Source organism: Argentina silus (assembly GCF_951799395.1).
Source record: "Argentina silus genome assembly, chromosome: 10".
Lineage (NCBI taxonomy): Eukaryota > Metazoa > Chordata > Actinopteri > Argentiniformes > Argentinidae > Argentina > Argentina silus.
In genome coordinates this window covers 11,514,006-11,535,399 of record NC_139664.1, presented here as the reverse complement: position 1 = coordinate 11,535,399, position 21,394 = coordinate 11,514,006, and the positions used below count along the sequence as shown (strand labels likewise).

Genomic DNA, 21,394 nt, shown 5'->3' with positions numbered 1-21,394 from the left:
CTCTGCCTATCAAGGAACACTGTTGTACTACCCCCCGCCATCCCCTGCCCCACTCCCCCTTCCTTGAAGCTGCTCTGTTTTACTCAAACCTCCCAGAGGAAAGTTTGAATCCAACTAAAACATTGTCTGTATGCTGGATGAATCCTTAGCTAAAATGTCTGATGTGTTCGAATGAGGTAACCAAGCACAACCTCTCTCATTTCTTAGAATTTTCAATTATCTCTTGCATCACTGTGAAAATAGCTGGGTCAGGCTTGTTCTATGAAAAATGTCCATTGCATGCCTATATTGTTTACATTTCAAGAGGTCCTAGTGGGGCAATTAGCCTAAAGCTAGGTGTATTTTAGGTTCCTCTCCAGATTCCAAATGGCTGCCTGTGTGAGTGTGTTTATCAACTACTGTCAACACCATGCAATGACAAGGTAAGTGAGGAAAGAGAGGCAGGGCAGATATAGAGCAGCTTCATAACCTGCTGATCCCCTCACACCCCCTCGCCTGATAGCAAACCACACAAGACGTGGCAGGGGAGAGACAATGCTGGTGAAAAGCAACAAAAAAAAAGAGTAAAATCATCCACCTTAATCACAATTTAGGTAAGCGACAACATGATTGGTTGTCTACCTCTTTCTAGAGCTGGGGTAAAATGAGAGAGAAGGGAATGTCAGTGGCCATAGAGTGTAATTGACCTCAGACTGGGAAAGATTAGCCTGTTTACATTCAGACCCTCACAGGGTCAGCTCCACAGGACAGGAGCTGAGAGGAGAGGAGAGGAGAGAAAACAAACATTCATGATGGGAGGACAAACACATTACTGCTGGTGGACAGAGGCTCCACTGCTCTGCTCCATCTATACATACGGTGTCTGAGTCGGCAACATAGAACAAATAAACCTCATGAAAACAAATTAATTAGCTCTTTCCTGTCATTGACCCATGGTTTCATGGGGTAGCAGAGATAGACAACACAGTACATGGAGGAGACCATTAAAATGGGTCTAGTTTTTAGAATAAGCACCACAAAATACAGCATCACTAGTGTTGCCCTTGAAAGAACAATAGCAAAATGTAAAATCCAATACCAACTGTTTTTGAAATTAGAACTCTGATTTGTGCCAGCTCTGATGTGGTTCAATTTCCTCCCACGCATTACTGTAACTTAATTAAAAGTGGAGGGGAAAGGGAGGTTGCTGACTGGGAAAGACATTAAGGGGTGAGCAGCTTTGATCTGTTCAGCCACTCTGTTTGTCTTTAGACTGTACTGTGGCGCCCAAGGACTGTGTCATGTTTGAGAACTGAAACAAAACATGTGGTCAGCTAGGATAACACTCGCTCAACTGTCTTGTCTCCATCCCTTATGCAGTAAAACACAATCTTAAAAGAAATGTAATAATCCCAGAGATCCCCTGGGTTGATCCCATCCTTATTCCCAACGCACACCTGAGGTAATCCAGCACACAGGGCTGACGTTTTCAGGAGCAGACAGACAAATAGTAGACCTACGCTTTGGAAAACTGACTTTCTCAGATTCAAGGCCAGTGACAATTCTTATTCAAGACGCTCTTAAAGGAGCAATGGTTCGAGTCTTACCCCATCAGGACCTAAAATATAAACTTGAGACAGAGAGAGAGAGTGTTTCACTAGATTACAGGACAGATTCCGGACTGACAGGAAATCCAGACGTACAGGCCAAAGTTAGGCCCACTATATTTAGGACTATGAACAGGCATAGCTCAGAGAAGTATACAGTAGCATGGAATGGGTGTGATATGAAACTAAGCATGCAAAGAAAAGACAGAAAATAATCATGTCTCCTATCCAGGGGTCTATAGTCTTTGTGGGGAGACACTCAACACTCAAATTATGACCTAGTAGATCCATTCCTTTCAATCAGATTTCTTCAATCTCTAAAGCAGGATGTGGTGAGTCCACTTCCTTTCAGACAAGTATAAAATAATCAAATGTCTAATGATCCCAGGTTTTTAAAAGGGGGAGTTTTAAGATTTTAAACTTTTATTATTGTTTTCAACAGTCATTGGTAATCAGACAAGATCTATAAAGGAATGAATCTCGCTGAACATTACATAAGAAATAAGATATAGGACAATCCAATTATAGTACCTCATAAAAACCTCCAGTAGACCCACTTATGACCTTTGATATCTCTAGTCAAATCAGGTTGCAGAAAATAATTTAATTTCTCCTGTCCTCTGCTAGGAGACTCTACCACAGTACTGTATGCTCTGTATCACTGAAATAGACAAAAACATGGGGCAGAAGTTGTAGTTCAGTAACCAGCAATTACTGTGAATCCAAGAAATGCATTTTTCTAGATGAGGTTATGACTCCAAACCTCTGCCAGTCCAGAGCAAGCAGCAGGCCAGTCGCAACTAGTGAACCAAACAGTCACAGCCACCACCAACATGTCTCTTTTGGTATTCTCATTATATAATACAGCTGGATTACTGATTACAGCATTAGGATATCCAGGCCAGGGTGATCCACGGAATGGCCCTTAATCCAGGCACAGTGCTGACAGATTAACGGTGGCAGTCGATGTGCTGTCCCCCGCCCAGGACTTGAACCTATGGCCCTGTGCTCCCAAGTCCAGAGAAGAAACCACCAGGGCTCACACACTGAGGCCTAGCCTCTCCCTTCAACCACATTGTGGTACACTGGTCAGAGAGGCAGTCACAGCTAAAAATATATACCATACAATTCCCCCAATTCAAAATGCAATCTCACCCTCAATTTCATCCTGGCACCTGATAATGGAAAAAATACCTCTTGTTTGAAGGTTTAGAAAGAGGTAAATAATCGATGTGACATATGTTATTTTATGACCACTATCTATTGACTCATAGTGGAAAATCTTTTGATCTTGTGAATCTTTTGAGACGAACTATAAGAAACCTTTGTGGTCTTCAGTTAACACATTTTGAAACCAAAGAAAGATCAACTACAGTCAAATACAGACATAATAGCTGCATACCATGTTTGTGACTCTATAGTCCTTTGAATATGTTGTTTGCGGTCTCCCTCCCAAGACAGTAGAATTAGCACACTCATTAAAATACGCTCACCGCATGACAAAGACCACAACAGTAATCTTCAGCTTCTGTCAAGCATGCAAGGGATGAGTCTGTACAAGGAGCCAGGCCTGTTGAAAGTGAAGCTCTGAGCAGAGGATGCTCAAAAATACAGAGAAGCTTAGAGACTGGCAAAACCTCAACTCTACATAACAATGTGTACGGGAAATCCAAAGTGTACCCACAGTCATGGAGAACGAACCTATATTTTACAGCATTTAGCATAACTTCTCATTATGGGCCTCTGTAATTTCTGTGGAATAATTTGCAGGAAAACAAGCTTCCCAAAAAAGTGAATATGTCAAAGTGTGTGTTCATCTTCCAACATTTGCCAGATTTACTTCTCGCCTAAGCGTTTGTATTGTACTGTAAGTGCCCAGTAAAGTGTAAGCATGTCAAAGCAGATGCAAGGCTTTTTGACATTCCAATTAAATGTTAAGGTCAAGTATTTCAAAGGAGTTGGAATAGAGAGCATAGAAATAAGGGACGTTAAACCTCTTACACTGTTCATTCGAACTATTGCTATTCCACACTGTTGTGAAAGTTTTAATGGAGCAGCACATTTGTGATGAGCTGTGGTATACTGTATGCACTAGCTGTGCCTATTCACAGCGAGCTAAGCTTAGTCATCCAAAAAGGACAATAAATTATTCATGAGAGAATTGTGAGACAAAAGCCTGAGTCAGGCACTCTATATCAAACAACAGTAAACAGGTTCAGTAGTAGCCTATGCTGTAGAGAGAATATGATGATTCATGTGAAGGTCACACATTATCACAAAATGATATCAAAAGAATACAACTCTAAACAGCAAACCAAGGGATATCGGCCTACAAATGTTTGATATGAACTGAATGTGATTCCGATTGTGTACTGTATGATTTTTTTTTGGGCATTGCCAATTTGAGCTAAATGTCAATGTCAATGGTGAGAAAGCCCAGGTCCCCATCCCTCCACACCAGCCCTCTCCACCTCTCCTCTTCTCAAGAGACTGCAGGCTGGAACTGACAGGAGCAGCCCTGAGACAGCATTAAGCTAGCTGTGCTGGCTCCCATGGCACCATGTGTTAGCACTGGGCTATTTATACAGTTTACGTACCAGTCAGACCTGTACATCCTCAGACATCCACAGAGATGTGTGTGTGTGTGTGTGTGTGTGTGTGTGTGTGTGTGTGTGTGTGTGTGTGTGTGTGTGTGTGTGTGTGTGTGTGTGTGTGTGTGTGTGTGTTGTTTGTCTTCAGATTTCTATGATTATAAACAACACTGAGGTAAGTGGTGAATAATGTCTGACAGTCCTATGGCATCTGACTGTTCTCATATTGACAAGTACAGCTGCTATTCACTCAAGTTGTGTGACCTTCAATTCACTCGCAGGGCACCACAGAGCCTTCCACTGGCACTCTGTCTCCATCTGCTTTGTGGTCCCATAGGCCTACTGTCTGCTAAACTGAGCCTGGTGTAGGAGACCAATCAAGTGTGCAAAGTACAGCCAGCCTGTGTTTGTGTTTTTCTTTCTGTCAGCCTCCCTCCCTCTCGACTCTCAGTGCAGGCAGGGGAGAGCGAGTGTTCCCTTCCTGCTGGTCAGAACCAGCGGGCTTGAGAATGAAAGCCAGGCTCTTGTGGTGATCCACAGTATCCTCAGGATTCCGTGACTTATCTACCAAGCTTTAGTCAAATGGGATGAAAAACCATTGATCTGACAGAATGAAGAAAGACCAAATTAACTTTCTATTAGGACCTGCGTGACTTTTCAACCAGCTGAGATGAATGCTCTACAAAGAACTCAACCCCATTCTCAAACCCACTGGCCTCTTCATTCTGTTTAAATGTCATGGTTAGAGGATGAGGCTCTCTGGATGATGTGTTTAGATGCACATGATTCCATCAGTACTGGGAAATATAGCACAACTAGAGAGGAGTCTTCTAAAGCCTCCTAACAGACAGAGAACAGGCATCTGGTTGACATCATTTGTCACTGTTAAGGTTTCTTAAAGAGAGCTTAAATACTGTAACCACAAGGTATTGAGGGGGAGAATTTACTTCTTTTGATCTGTTTTAAAACTGGCAATTGAATGGTATGGGTGTAGGCCAAGTATTTCTGTCAAAACAATGAATTTCTATGAGCGTATTCCCTCTTCAAATGGCTGGAGATAAATGAAGACAGGCATGAGGCATGAGTGGCCAAACGCAGGAATGCTGAGGTGTTGAAAAACCCATCATGAAACAGAGGGGTGTGGAGAAAAAAAAAAAGATTACACTGTAGGTAAGATGTCAAATGAGGATCTAATTGAAAAGTAGGTTTTAATAAAGATTTGTGGAGGATAACTAATTGAAATGCTGACTAAACAGCAGTTCAATGATTCAGCATATGTGACACAAAGCTGCCAACACAAGCAAAGAAAATACATACAGCATATCCATATGCTGTATGACGTAACAGTCACAAGAGAGACTTGGCACTGCAAAGGATTTGGAGTATAGACCTTCACTGACTAGTGAATCACAATTACAGCCAGTGTCTAAATAGTATTATGGATGAACAATGGTCAGATCCAAGGGTAAAGTCAAAAAGTGACCGATGGATGTGGGAAATAGAAGTTTGAAGTCAAACATTTAGCAAAGAACCACAAGATGACAAGACATTGAACTTATGCCAGAGTTAACTTTTTATTGCATTATTTGTTTGTTTGTTTGTTCTTTCACTAAAACCACAAAAAATGCTGGTCCTGTGTTAGTCACAAAAGTGCACATTTAGCCATTGTACATTGTTGCATCCTCCTTCTAAGGTAATAGAGTCATGGCAAAGACTCAGAGGGGTCTACTGAGGGGTTTACTGTTGTGGTCATTGTTAACAGTAACAGCTGCTTATCCCCATCAGCAAGGCCATGGGCAGGCCCAGCCTAGCTTCCACTGATAAAGCATACTGTCCAGTCCAGCATGGGTTTCAGCTGCCCAATATTCCATAATGCCACACTGAATACCACACTAACACTACTGCTAAAACTGGCCCTGGCATTAACAGTTTGTTTGCATGTTGGACATGGTCTGGATACATTAACTGTAAATGATTGACTCTCTAAATCACCCAATGACATCAATGAGGACAATTATACTTATTGATGGATTGGCTCAAAGAAGAAGACAGTAGAAGACATTATACCACCCATCAGTTATTTAATTAATTTCACTAATCATAACCTGGGGTAATCATCAGGTGTATCCTGAAAAATCCTGATGATGATGATGATGATGATGATGATGATGATGATAATAATCTGTAACCTTATATCATAACATTTGGTACTGTAATAGGGAAATATGTCAACCATGTTGGAATACCATCAATTTATGGAGCATTAACTTTATGAGCCGATTGTCCAGAAGAACAAAGCCAATTCACTCGTGACAATGATCACTGTAAAGTAATTGTGAAACATTGACGTAAATAAGGAATCGGTTTGTAACAGTCAAAATGGAATGATGAGCATTATCATTGTCATCATTATTTCAGGACTGTTGATGCGAACTACCTAATGTATTGCATTTCTACCATGTATCGACATCAATGCAAAAAAAATGTAATGATATGAAGTTGCCAAAAGTCAACACATACCTTGTGTGGGGCTTTGAGAAGCCTATGGACTCCAGCAATCTGATTTATGAGAGGGATATCTTCCCTGAAAGTGTAGTGAGGGGGTCTTGTGGGCTCAGGAAAATTGGTGCTGTTGAATGGATCAGTATCATCTAAGAACTGTACCCTGCATACAAACGTAGCCATGATGTATCCATGCAAGACGATTTTCAGAAGTCGGTCTAAAAGGTAGATGCGCTCTGAAACCCTCTGATAGGAAGCGCAGCCGGCGACAACAATCCACCGGCAGGTTTTCTGCAGTAGCAAGTCCTGCTGCTCCCTCAATTATCTGTAGTAGACCCTCTTCATTCGTTTCATACAGGCACAGAGGAATAAAGACACTGAAAATCGTAATGAAGTAAATCCAGTATCCCTCGTTCTTAAGTATCTTTCAGCTATTATTCTCTTGTTCAGAATATTTGTCCAGTTGAGATGAGCGGGGCGGCAGTATCCAAGGGCATTGCGGGCAGGCAAGGTGCTGAAGCAGACTGCGGACGGGACTGTTGGCGTCTGTAGAGAACTGAAGAGCTCTGGGACTCCCTCCTCTAGCGCAAACTCTGCCAGCAGTTTGGAGATCAGCACCTTCACATTGCATGCGTGTTCACGACCTCCTGTGGCTATAGGTGGAAAGACACGGTTAAATATGTGCCAAAAGTATTAGGTCTATGAACTGATGGTGCCTTACTGAATACCTCCTGTCTGCACAGAAGTGTTGAAAGATGACTTTATTGACCAATAATCTAATTAGTGGCCTTGCTTCAGCAAGTCCAACTGTTGAAATCCGGCAACAGTACTTATTATTGTTATTATTTGCATTCGTCTGCCATGTCCGCTTGGTATGAAATACAAATAGTGGAACAGTTTAGTGCCCGCTGGCAAATGGGGTCTTTCCAGGTTGCCTCCAATCTCCCATGATGACTTCTATTAAAGTGGCAATCTGTATTTCCATGTATTGACTTTTAAATTAAGGATATATAGGTCATTCTACCGAAATTGTGCAAATTGCGTCCTCGGTCAATAAAAAAAAGATTTAAAAGAGATAAATGTCCAGACTGTAATACAAAATCATTTCTATTGCGAACTGTGTGTCCCCAGCCATGTGTCCTAAAATTCATAGAATTCAGATTTGTGTTACCTTTAAATCTGTATCAAATCAATGAAACATCTTCATTTGTTTTGATAGGAAATCTGTACCCAGTTTTGAGGTCACTATCGAAACACATTCTGCAAAAAGTGGAAAATTAGATATTTTTGTCACAACTGAAACGTCACTACCGATACAAAAAATATATGTAGGTCCCAATGTTATACAAATTAACAAACGTAATAAACTTTAAAGGTTCATAAAAAACTCTTGTAAACCACATAAACGGCCCACATAGATGCCCCACAGATCATTTATAAGCAAATACCACACTATTTTAAAAAGTTATGCCACATCTGGCAAAGCACACGTTCCAGATCTGTTATAACACCCTTTATCCAATATGTACGAATTTGCGTATACACTACTGCTAATGACTCATGATGCATCTATGTTCGCCTTGTAAAGGATTTTTGAAAGATTATTTGACATTTTGTTGTGGTAGTGACACTGTTTCAGACTGTAACAGACTGCTATACAGTAATTGTGTGCTGTGTTGTGCTGTGCATTTAACCACGTCACTACCGAAACGGCAGTTATAATGCAAATACATTGGTGACAAATGTGATGTTTTCAAAATTCAGTAGTTAGAGGAATATGACATTCTATCAGTTACTAAGGCTTTGTACAGTAAAACAACTGTAATTTATAGAAGATATGATGGGGATCTAATTTCAGAAAGTAAAGCTTAATTGTTTTGAATTCCATAAGAAAATCAGTCGATCGTGTATGAAAAATAAGTTTGAATCATGTTAAGGATGTTGTCTTTATTAAAAAATGTTCTCTATGTTTCAGTTGTGACAATTTAAGGGAATCAAATATCTACAGAATTGTAGAAAATATAATTAAAATGAATTACTATAAATATGTTCTGTTAGCAGGTTAACATACCTGATACATTGATGATTGGATATGTGTTGGAAGATTCTGAAAATTTGAATGAAAATGCAGATGTTGTTATACCCCCAATTTGCACCATTTCTGTAGAATGACCCATGTAGCCATTGATTCTTGACGAATCAAAGGCTTAGTTCAACTGTCCTACCCCATCAGAACCCACAATATAAGCTTGTTTTAATTGTAAAGAAACACTGTATAGCTTTAAAACATGGCTAAAACTATCATTTTGATCTCATGGGTGGCATCCATAATTCTGTCTATGAATTTGAGAGCACTAACATTTCTCCAGCCTCATCCCTCAGCTCTTTACCAAAAAAGTGGCAAGGAGACCGCTTTGTTATTGTTCGAATCCCAGATTGCCCTTTAATGTGCCAAGTTTCATGCTTGTATCAAGAAGTGCACAATTTGGCTTTTTTGGCTTTTATGCTGAACTATATCTGTCACATACAATTAGTCACTCCTACAGTATGTCAGATGGACAGAGGAAACCCAGCTGGATAAGGAAAGGACATACTGAATCTTTCCTCGTCTTCTCGAATCCCCCTCCTTGTCCCCTTCTCAAAACACATTGGAAATCCAAGATTCCTCCCCAGACCTTCTCCTCCAGTTTATTTTTAGATGGACATGAGGAGAGAGGATAAGGATTGAAGGAAAGATTTTTGAGATTGGGCCCTGATCCCACTGAGTGATAGGCTGGATGAGCAAACTTTACTGACGTGCAATTAAACATGTGATAGGACATGATCAGCCACATAAACCAATTTGACTAGAAAGTAAGCAAATTCTTGACTTTTCATTGGACACATTTTTGCTTTAAGATAATCTTGTTTTTACTGCCAGGGGTAGTTGACTGCTCTGACATTGAATGTTGGACCCTATAGTAGTTAAAAAACATTTTTTTCCCCCTGAAGTGTCATAAAGATAGTCATCAGCCATACAGTAGATAATGCAAGGAGGTACAGGATGGAAACCTTCAAAGATAGTTGAGTGAGACCCCGGCCTCCTTCTTAGATAAGACAGCAATTATCCATGTCTCCACAGGATTCATTCACGCCTCTCCAGCTGATAGGGTACTTTCCCTCACACCTCCGCCTGGTAAATCTGTCACACAAGTTTCCTCCTAGATTGGCTCAGTTACAGCATTGGCAACCACTTGCTCCTCACACCTCAGTTACCTGACACTGACAGTAGAGACCAGTTCTCTCCTAAGAAATCACACCGTAGTGCTGTACCTGTCTGTTCTGTATCTGAGGGACCATGAAACTGCAGCTGCCTAACCCGGGCCTGGAGGCCAGGATACTGTCCTATGAGGAGCTGGAGAAGCTAGAAAAGGAGGAGGCTGGAGACAGGCCCAAATGGGACAATAAGACACAGTACATGTTGACCTGTGTGGGATTTTGTGTGGGACTGGGGAACGTCTGGCGTTTCCCCTATCTGTGCCAGAGTCATGGGGGAGGTAGGTTTTCTATAGTGGGACTGGATGGATATTTTTCTTTGGGGATTTGGGGATTGATAATTTGATTGATTGGTAAAACTTTACAATGTTCTTACTCTGTGATTATTGTTCTTACTCTGAGATGAATTACTTATTAATTTAATACAAGAATAAGAACACTTTAATAAGAACACTGTAACAGGTGACGTTTCTATTTCAGAACATACAGTATCACTTGTAGGCTGATTAAACAACTTTATTAAAACTCACTACAGTTTAATCATGGGTCTGTCTTGATTAGCTATCCATAACAGACAAACAGATAATTACGATTGTTGACAAATAATCATTTGGCAAATGGTCTCAGGTCACGATGATCTGGATGATTGAAGCCTTTACTCAACTAGTCAATGACTGATGGAAAAGGGAGTCTATGTGGTAAATGCATCTGACAAGCAATCTCTAACTATAAGTCACTGAAACGGATCATTTTAAACTTCTTTGTCCTGCACCTTGCCCTCAAAATGAGCTAATGAGACATTGTGCTTTCACTATTTGCTTTAGGCAAACCTCCCAGAATCAGAAGACTGTTCTATCAGTTGCATACCATCATCATACTGTAATTATTCATGACCTTACTCATTGCTTGCATAGAGAAGAGTTGACAGATTCTTACTGTAAGGTACGAAAGCCTCTGAATCACAATGGACACATAAGGAGTTTTTATACGCCCACGAGAGCAAAGGCTTGGGATTGTTGTGGAAGGATAATGGCCTGTGCATTGCATCACAATCATCCCAGTCCCGTGCCTCATGTAAATTGTTTACATTTCCTATACCTGTGCACATACTGGTTTAAGTCCATATAAGGACATCCATATAATATACTCAAGTGATTTTTATTACTTCTATATTTCCTTTGTTGGCAGTACATTCAGATACTGTAGATAGCTGTGTGTACCGCTATACACATTACCCTCCATCTGTATTCACACTGTATTTATACAGATTAGATTAGATACAATGAAATGTTCCTCCAAGGAGGAAATTAAATTCCACATGCTCGTACAGTACATCACTTGAAGAGACCAACATCAAATGCAATCTAAATCTACACATCTTGTTCCTCTTTATCCACCATTAAATCCACCTATGCAGATGATTACATTTATGGGCATCTATATGTTATTTTGGATCTTAAAGAATACTGCATACAGTATGAACTCCAGCCGATAGGGAACAGTGCACTGATGTATTATATACTGTACACACTCCACTCGACTGCACCTGCTCATCATCATGTTACAATATGGTATAAGTAGTCTCTCTCAACAGGACTCAGGGCACTCCGCACAATACAGTGGATGTGAGAAGAGCCTATGGTATTAGTGAAATGTCATTGGATAATCGCTAAATTAATAGATAATCGCTTTTTTGTTTTTAGGTGCCTTTATGATTCCTTTTCTGATCCTGCTGGTTCTTGAAGGAATCCCTCTGCTCCATTTAGAGTTTGCTATTGGCCAACGTCTAAGGAAAGGCAGTTTAGGGGTGTGGTCAACCATCCATCCTTACTTAGCTGGAGTTGGTAAGAAAATATTTTTCCAGAGCTTTCTATACATTCAATATAATCGATCAGAAACTGAAATACTGACATACAAACTGACAATGCTAACACACTCACTGCATTTTTTACTCTGCAGGGATTGCATCAATGTGTGTGTCTCTTATGATCAGCCTCTACTACAACACCATCATTGCCTGGGTGATGTGGTACTTCTATAACTCATTCCAAGAGCCGCTGCCCTGGAACCAATGTCCAGTCAATGCCAACCTAACAGGTGGAGAACAGTTTCCATATTTGGCTATGAATGGGATAAGGAAAATACATGACATGGAAATGAAATGGCACTTATGTGATGTCAGGAATAATACCCAATATTGTTATAACATTTTATCCAGGCCTGGTGTCAGAGTGTGAGAGGAGCTCTGCAGTGGATTACTTCTGGTACCGGGAGACCCTCAACATGTCCCCAGACATTGGTGAGGATGGTGGGCTGCAGTGGTGGATGGTCCTGTGCCTCATGGGTGCGTGGGCTGTGCTCTATGTCTGCATCATCCGTGGCATTGAGACCACTGGGAAGGTATGGCACTCCCTCTCCACGTTGATGTTAAACCTCAGAGAGTTATCATACTGTACACAATATCTGGAAAATCCTGACCAAGATCTCAATCAATAACATTGGGTTGTAAATTTAGGATGTGCCACTGTTTATTGTAGTTTTATAGTTTTTTACTATAAAAAAAAATTAACTATACACCTCCCCCCTCTCCTTAGGCTGTGTATGTGACCTCAACGTTACCCTATATAGTGTTGACCATCTTTCTCATCAGAGGACTGACATTGAAAGGTTCTTTGAGTGGACTGAAATTCCTCTTCACCCCAGATGCAAGTAGTATAGTAGAATGTTGTTACAGTTTTCTTAATTCACACAAAAAGAAAATCAAAAGACTCCTGATATTTTATGGTTTGTAATATTTACATTCTTTCAGTTAGCAGAGCTGGCAAACCCATCCACCTGGCTGGATGCAGGTGCCCAGGTGTTCTATTCTTTCTCTTTGGCATTTGGTGGTCTCATCTCTTTCTCCAGCTACAACTCAGTGCAGTAAGTCACTGTAACTTGACTAAACTACACTGTTTTTTGTACATTACACTTCTAAACTTCAACAAAAACATCCTCATCTGTGACATACTGTTGTTATGATCTTCCTTCAGTAACAACTGTGAACAGGATGCCGTGATCATCTCAATCATCAATGGCTTCACCTCTGTCTATGCTGCAGCCGTCATCTACACCATCATCGGCTTCAGAGCCACAGAGAGATTTGATAACTGTGTTGATGGGTATGGGTCTATGGATCTTTGATGCTCACATGTGCCCACTGTATGAGCAGGCAGTCAAATAATAAGACAGAGTTTACAGCAGCAGCATTTTTTTTACCATCATTTTTATTTTCAGGAATATCATTGCACTGCTGAATGCATTTGATCTTCCTGATGGCAACATAACTGAAAGCAACTACAATCAGGCTCTCCAGAGTATCAATGGGACACATCCTGAAGTCATTCAGGGGATGAACTTGAAGACCTGTGACTTGAACACTTTCCTTAGTGAGGTATGAAATGATCAGCTTTAGCACACAGCTTAGGCCTCACAAAACATACAGTACATACTTTTAATTTCTTCATAGAGATGTTGACAATGTAAGAACCATAGAGATAGAATGTGACAACTGTAGAGATGCAGTAGAATGTGACAATGTCAAGTCACAGGGCAGTATACTGCATTGTGTTGAATTGTGTTATACTGTAGGCCTACAGTAGCTCTAGCAGGCACTAATTCCAGTCCATTTTTATGTGTTTTGGTGTAGGGGGTTGAGGGAACTGGTCTCGCATTCATCGTGTTCACAGAAGCCATCACTAAGATGCCCTTCTCTCCAGTATGGTCCATCCTGTTCTTCGTCATGCTCTTCTGTCTCGGCCTCTCATCCATGTTTGGCAACATTGAAGGAGTTCTGGTACCACTGAAGGAACTCAAAGTATTGCCCAAGAGCTGGCCCAAAGAGGCAATCACTGGTAAGACCAGGGCAAAGCAAACCTACTGTACCCCCTCTTCTGTTAAGAGATTGAGATACCGCTGTCAGTCATCACTTCCATGCTCTTCGTTCTATCACAGGGGTGACATGTCTCTCCTGCTGCCTAGTCGGACTAATATTTGTCCAAGGCTCAGGAAACTATTGGCTGGCCCTCTTTGACAGCTATTCTGGGTCCATCCCTCTTCTGATTATTGCATTCTGTGAGATGGTGTCAGTCGTATACATCTATGGGATTGACAGGTGAGTAAAGGATGCTACAGGAGATACCAATGCAATGAGCACATAAGCACAGATACTGCAAATCCATTCTTGTTATGGAAATCAAATAGAAGTGTAATATTTGTTGCATCTTTCTTTCTGTTAGGTTCAATGATGACATTGAGTTCATGATCGGCCACAAGCCCAACTGGTTCTGGCAGATCACATGGAGGGTCATCAGCCCCCTCATCATGTTTGTCATCCTTGTCTTCTACTTCGTCACTAAAGTCAGTGAAGAGCTCCTCTACAAAACCTGGGATCCTGAATCGGTAATATGTCACTCTGTCAAGTAGCCATATGTGATAACAGAGTTTGAGATCAAATCAAATAGAAATTCCTGGTTTAAAGACATTATGTTGCATTTGCAATAAGCTCATTATTGAGGTTTTCACTACTATCAATGGATATTGACATTGTATTCTAATTTTCTTGATAGTAAAATGTATTATCTTACAAGACACATTAACACTATAATGTATCGCTCTTTCTTTGCAGGAGCACTTCCCTACATTGGAGGAGAAGCCATATCCAGCCTGGATTTCCGTGATAATCTTCATCCTAGCAGGAATCCCCAGTCTTGCTGTACCTCTAACTGCAGTTTACAAATGTTTGTGCAGGAGGAAAAATAATAAAGAAAAACTCAAAGACCTCAGCACTATCTCCCACCAAATACAGATGAATGACAAGACTCTCAAATCCGTTGCCTGTTGACTTAACAATATTTTAATTGAATAATAATAATTTTTTGAGAAATGTGTTTTTTTTTCTATACTGCTGTATATCACTAATCAAGGACTTATGATGTGGTGTGTTTTGTCATTATGTATAATCTACTTAGTGTTGCTGCATCAAAAAGTCAGGGAATATTATTTTATTTCATTCTCTAGCACTAGAGGGCAGAGTTGACTATTAGTTTAAATCATGTCTCAGACGTGTTATTGGATCTTGAAATTTAGCTGATGACAGTTCACATTCAGTCCTTTCAATGTTTCACATTTTTTAGGAATCCCATGCTTTCCTAATTTATTTTAAACAATCTGATGAACAGATATGATATGTAAATGCATGCAGATACTGTACACAAACCCATTCATAGTAGAAATCAAATCACTCGTGTGTTTGATATTAGAAATGATAAAGAGCTAACATTACAGAAGTAAAAGGTATTTTTGTGTCATTTTGAAATGTACAGTATATTGCAGAGCGGATACGATAGTCATTTTAAACAGTCCCATTTATTGTAATGTCTTGATGAAATTAGCTAGAACTCTACTGTGTGGATTACAGGAACACAGAGAACCTACTGTATACAGTATGAATCCATTAAACATCATTTCCCCTCTAATCACTCAGTTGAATAAGCCGCCTGAATGTTTTTTTATGACACTTTATTGGCTGTGTTTTTTGCTTTACTTAGAACTAATGTAGAGTACAGCACATCAGATAAGAATAACAATATATTTTAATCATTGAATATTGAACCTCAATGGAAATATTACGAGACCACTCAAGTAATAAATATCATTATCAGAGGTAAGTAACCATAAGCTGTTTCTGTATAACTGCCATGAGCATCATATCCCTTCCTACTTGATAAGATACAGATTATATCAGGAATATCTTGCCCAATACATATTCTTTGAACTGTGGGCAGGCCTTTCACTTTGGCCTTTTTGCTGTATACAGTATACTATACTATACTATACTACATTCTCTCCCATGTCATTGTATTGTGTCTGTCTATCTGTGTCTGAGGGACTATGAAACTGCAGCTGCCAAACCCGGGCCTGGAGGCCAGGATACTGTCCTATGAGGAGCTGGAGAAGCTAGAAAAGGAGGAGGCTGGAGACAGGCCCAAATGGGACAACAAGACACAGTACATGCTTACTATTGTAGGATTCTGTGTGGGACTAGGGAATGTCTGGCGCTTCCCCTATCTGTGCCAGAGTCATGGGGGAGGTATGTGATGCTTATACTGTAGGGTCCCAAAGTTGTGCCAACCTGTGCCATAGTGTTTTTACGTGGTTGGGGAGGCAGTTGAGTTGTTTATTGTTTTTTACTCTCAAATCCAGAGAATTGCTTGCATGACATTCTGTCAAGAATAGGAGAAATGACTTGAATTCATTGACGGATATGTGAGACTATAAAGGAAAATAAGTTAATTTATAATGCATGTTAGACAGTACCAGTCAAAAGTTTGGACACACCTTGCCAAGAGTGTGCAAAGCTGTCATCAAAGCAAAAGGTGGCTACTTTGAAGAATCTAAAATATAAAACATATTCTAGTTTGTTTTACTACATAATTTCATATGTGTTCCTTCATAGTTTTGATGTCTTCAATATTAATCTACAATGTAGAAAATAATAAAAAATAAAGAAAGACCAATGAATGAGAAGGTGTGTTCAAACTTTTGACTGGTACTGTATATAAATTATAAATTATATATTGTCTTTAGGTGCATTTATGATTCCTTTCCTGATCCTGCTGGTTTTTGAGGGGATCCCACTGCTCCATCTAGAGTTTGCGATTGGCCAACGTCTAAGGAAAGGCAGTGTGGGTGTCTGGTCTACCATCCATCCTTACCTGACCGGCATTGGTGAGCAACATTTTCCAAAAGCGTTGTGACACAGGCATTAACAAAATCTCATTGCTGCGCTCACTCTGTTGTGTTCCACAGGGATCGCATCAATGTGTGTGTCTCTTATGATCAGCCTCTACTACAACACCATCATGGCCTGGGTGATGTGGTACTTCTTTAACTCATTCCAAGAGCCGCTGCCCTGGAGCCAATGTCCACTCAACCACAATCTGACAGGTACATTAGGTGTTCATTGACACCTGAGAGTTAGAAAACAACTGTACATTGAAAGAGCAGCTATCATCGTGACTGGATTGGCAATCTACAACTTTACAAACACATCTTCTTCCAACTCTTTTGAACTTTGCCAGGTTTCGTGTCAGAATGTGAGAGGAGTTCCACAGTGGATTACTTTTGGTATCGACAGACCCTCAACACAACCACAAGTATAGACCACACAGGTGGACTTCAGTGGTGGATAGTGCTCTGTCATGTGTTCTCCTGGACGTTGCTGTTTGTCTGTGTCAGCCGTGGCATTGAGACCACTGGGAAGGTAGGAAATGCCTCTCAAACAACAAATAATTTTTTAATATCATGTCAGTATGATGATCAATGTTCAAGGATTTTGGATTGTAAAGCTCTGCATCACTGTTTTTATTATATACTATATGGCCTTATGGGATCAGCTAAATAGAGGGTGGTTTTATATTGATGCAATAAAACAAATAATTTGCATGTGAAGAATCTATGCCTAAGCACATGCAGATGCTGCCCGTCTGAAATAGCTTTCTATAAGCTATTGTTCAAGGTGCTTTTATTACTACTGTGTTGTCGGGACCATTAGTGTAAATGGTCCATTTGGAATAAGTGGTGAGGAATGCTATGTATTGCATGTGTAATGTTTGTATACTGTACATATTGCCCATAAGAAGGCACTGTTTCCCACAGAAAGCCTGTGGCTGTTTGACCTTTGTATGTTTTGTGGTTGCCTGGATGATCTCGCAAAACAATGCAGTTACATCCCTCCTCTCCTTAGGCTGTGTATGTGACCTCAACGTTACCATATGTAGTGCTGACCATTTTTCTAATCAGAGGATTGACCCTCAAAGGTGCTTTGAATGGAGTAAAGTTCCTCTTCACCCCAGACGTGAGTAGTTTCCATTAGTGTATTGACCTTGAAATGAAAATATTTCCTCAAAATGTATGGTGAATATGTACCGATGTAGCCATTTATTGTGATCCAGTCTCCTCTTGTTCTTTTGTTTGTTTCTCCAGGTGGCAGAACTGGCAAACCCATCCACTTGGCTTGATGCGGGGGCCCAGGTTTTCTACTCATTCTCTCTGGCATTTGGGGGGCTTCTCTCTTTTTCCAGCTACAACTCAGTGCAGTAAGAATTCATGGATTATCACTTGGTGTTGATGGGAATAGGGAGACTGGTTACATTACACCGTAGATACATTAAGAGGACAAAAATAGCATTTGAGCAGTTTAGAACTGTAAAAACAACTGAAGTGTAGGGCTATCATAGTGCTATCAGCTATGACCATAACTAATCAATGCACCATGCTTCACTTCTTAGCATGAAATATGTTGCATATGTGATGTTATTGTTATCTTTCTCCAGCAACAACTGTGAACAGGATGCAGTGATAATCTCTATCATCAATGGTCTGACTGCTGTCTATGCTTCAACTGTCATCTACACCATCATCGGGTTCAGAGCCACCGCGAGATTTGATGACTGTATAGAAGGGTGTGTACATACACTGTAACTCTTTTGGTCCCAGCATAATGTAAATGAATGATTAATAGTCTATTAATGAGACAAATTGAGTTAATTTGTAGTACTTGCTGATGTGAGTAACATTTTGGCCTGCATTGATCCATGAAACAATACAGTATTGCTAACAAACAAAATCAACTCCTTTTCATTCTCTGTAGAAATATCCTTGCACTGCTGAATACATTTAATCTTCCTGAGGGCGACATCACTGAAAGCAACTATGATCAGGCTTTCCAGAGTCTTAATGGAACACATCCTGAGGTCATTCAGGAGCTGAACTTGAAGACCTGTAACTTGAACACTTTCCTCAGTGAGGTAAAATGATATCAGAGTTCACTCAAATGACAAAATCACATATTTGATTCCTTACCTTGAAAGCAGTCTATAAACAAGGAGAGACTGCAATCCACACATGTGTTCTCATCATTAGGCCACTGCCATCAACCACTAACCACTGGCAGTTTCTTACCACAACCAATAGACGTCAATCTCCCATAATTTAGCAAAAGGGTAATGGTGCTCAGTGCTTGGTTGAACTTACTTTGAGATGATTTGTGCATGGAATACAAAACATGCTAAATCGTGAGATATTGACTTGGGCTAGATTAACAGAACAAAATGTTGTGTGATGATTTGGTGAGATGAACACACAACTGGAAAAAGGACTGGAAACATAGCTCTTGTTTGGCAATGTCTGTTTTTGTCTGTCCCTGTGTAGGGGGTTGAGGGAACTGGTTTGGCCTTCATCGTGTTCACAGAAGCCATCACTAAGATGCCCTTCTCCCCACTGTGGTCCCTGCTATTCTTCATCATGCTCTTCTGTCTTGGCCTGTCCTCCATGTTTGGCAACATTGAAGGAGTTCTGGTACCACTACAGGACCTAAAAGTCTTCCCTAAGAGCTGGCCTAAAGAGGCCATCAGTGGTGAGACAAGACAATGCCATCCTTTTCTTTTGTCATTTCAAAAGATGGAGATCTCTTGGTTACGGTCATTAAGTCCATGCTATTTCTTCTGATACAGGGGTGACATGCGTCTTCTGCTGCCTTGTCGGTCTGATATTTGTCCAAGGCTCAGGAAACTATTGGTTGTCCCTCTTTGACGTCTATGGTGGGTCCATCCCTCTGCTGATTATTGCATTCTGTGAGATGCTGGGGGTCACATTAGTCTATGGCATTGATAGGTGAGTATAGACACACAATGATTACCATTGTATAGTCATGTATTCGTCATGCACAGATTCTCTCCGGTTGCAAAGTGATTGTGAGTGTGTCTCTCTGCCAGGTTCAATGATGACATTGAGTTCATGATCGGCCACAAGCCCAACTGGTTCTGGCAGATCACATGGAGGGTCATCAGCCCCCTCATCATGTTTGCCATCCTTGTCTTCTACTTCATCACTAAAGTCAGTGAAGAGCTCCTCTACAAAACCTGGGATCCTGAATCGGTAACATTTCATTCCAAAAAATAATTTGTGCCAGTTGGTTTTCACTCACGTTTTATTTCAAATTCCATTCTTATTTCTGTTTTTGGAAGATAAAGTCCTCTCAATAGACACTGACATAATTTGTTTTCACTAAAAGCTTTCTATTCTGCTTTTCTGTAATTGCAGGATAACTTCCCCACATTGGAGGATAAATCATATCCAACCTGGATTTACGCAGTAATCTTTGTACTGGCAGGAATCCCTGGTCTTGTCATACCACTTACTGCAATTTACAAATGTTTGCGAAACCGCTGCTGCAAGAAGGACAGTGACCTAAACTCTATCTCTTCCCAAACTGACCTGAAGGATGAACCAGTCAAATGATTAGACTGCACATGTGACACTCTCAATAACTAATGATTCACAATACTTCATTCTTAATTAATGTACTTTGCCACATGATCTGATGAGGTACTGTAACTTATGATATTAAACAGTATTTCATTAACAATCACACAGGTATGTACAGTATAATGTATGTTTGTTGTTTTTGTTAATGTTCATTATGAATTACAAATGAAATCTCTTTTGCAATTATGATTAATTACTAACCTTCTTGAGGAGGTGCCCTATTGGAATCAAGCTTGTATCCTGATGAAGAGTTTGTAAATAAAGTTTAGCTATCCAAATGATTTCTAATATAATAACACGCTTGTTACAGACTTTTGGTTTGAGCCACTAAGACAATACGATTCCACTTCCTATGCCGAATTCATACCAACTTTTAGGTGTATAAAAAATACAGAATATTCTATACTTTTTTCAACTCATATTAACTCATATTCTGCATTTCAAATTACATTTCTATCAATTGTATTGACATCCCAATGCCCTATACTGATGATGCTGTGATAAAATGGTTTTCTGAAACAAATACTTTTAGAATATTACATAATAAAGGGAATATACTCACTCTTGAGAGCCAGTATTGAAAGAGAAAAACTCGTCAGATTTTCTAACTTCTCCATTGCATTGCAGGGTCCATTAGGGTATGTTGCCACTGGAGGTCAAATAAGATAGTGTCTACAGTATACTCAGGTTCACTATAAACAGTCTCCTTGACACTCTTGACAATTACTTGCCCCTGACTTACACCGTGGCCAACTTAGGCCATTTCCAGACTGGATCTATGTCATAATCTTCATCATAGCAGGAATCCCAAGTCTGGTTGTGCCTCTAATTGCAATTTTCAAATATATATGATACAACTGTTGCAAGAGGGATGAGTTCAAACAAGAGTCTGTCTCCTAAGGATGACCCTGTCAATTCATACATATGAGGAATCACACTTCATCCACACACTGAGTACCAGGGTAATGGATAGACGAGACACTCCTGAATCATTTCCTCCGATTTATACCAAATTATGGAAGAACATAAAGAACCGAGAGCCATTATCTTTTCTTGTATACTTATGTACATTCAAATATAAGCACGTTATGA

General features: G+C 40.2%; 3 protein-coding genes across 3 annotated transcripts in view; 2 read left to right on the top strand and 1 right to left on the bottom strand.

The window, feature by feature from the left end:
• fhod3b (formin homology 2 domain containing 3b) overlaps nucleotides 1-7,184 on the bottom strand; it is an 88,877-nt gene extending 81,693 nt beyond the window's left edge. The window contains exon 1 of the mRNA XM_083678877.1: nucleotides 6,698-7,184. Within this exon, the coding sequence (XP_083535003.1) occupies nucleotides 6,698-6,862 (165 nt within the window). The 5' untranslated portion in view covers nucleotides 6,863-7,184. The remainder of the gene's footprint in view (nucleotides 1-6,697) is intronic.
• A 2,832-nt stretch (nucleotides 7,185-10,016) lies between these two features.
• On the top strand, nucleotides 10,017-14,816 carry LOC310811287 (sodium-dependent neutral amino acid transporter B(0)AT1-like; the record flags this gene model as incomplete). The annotated part of the gene is made up of 12 exons (XM_083679406.1): nucleotides 10,017-10,215; nucleotides 11,638-11,778; nucleotides 11,894-12,031; nucleotides 12,153-12,334; nucleotides 12,529-12,643; nucleotides 12,748-12,856; nucleotides 12,967-13,095; nucleotides 13,211-13,367; nucleotides 13,623-13,827; nucleotides 13,928-14,087; nucleotides 14,212-14,374; nucleotides 14,601-14,816. The coding sequence occupies 12 exons, from the start codon at nucleotides 10,017-10,019 to the stop codon at nucleotides 14,814-14,816; spliced, it is 1,914 nt and encodes a 637-aa protein (XP_083535532.1).
• Nucleotides 14,817-15,865: 1,049 nt separating this feature from the next.
• LOC310810516 (sodium-dependent neutral amino acid transporter B(0)AT1-like) lies at nucleotides 15,866-21,154 on the top strand (the record flags this gene model as incomplete). The annotated part of the gene is made up of 13 exons (XM_083678306.1): nucleotides 15,866-16,064; nucleotides 16,562-16,702; nucleotides 16,784-16,921; nucleotides 17,056-17,237; nucleotides 17,721-17,831; nucleotides 17,960-18,072; nucleotides 18,310-18,438; nucleotides 18,627-18,783; nucleotides 19,187-19,391; nucleotides 19,489-19,648; nucleotides 19,750-19,912; nucleotides 20,078-20,103; nucleotides 21,061-21,154. The coding sequence occupies 13 exons, from the start codon at nucleotides 15,866-15,868 to the stop codon at nucleotides 21,152-21,154; spliced, it is 1,818 nt and encodes a 605-aa protein (XP_083534432.1).
• Between the last annotated feature and the right edge of the window lie 240 nt (nucleotides 21,155-21,394).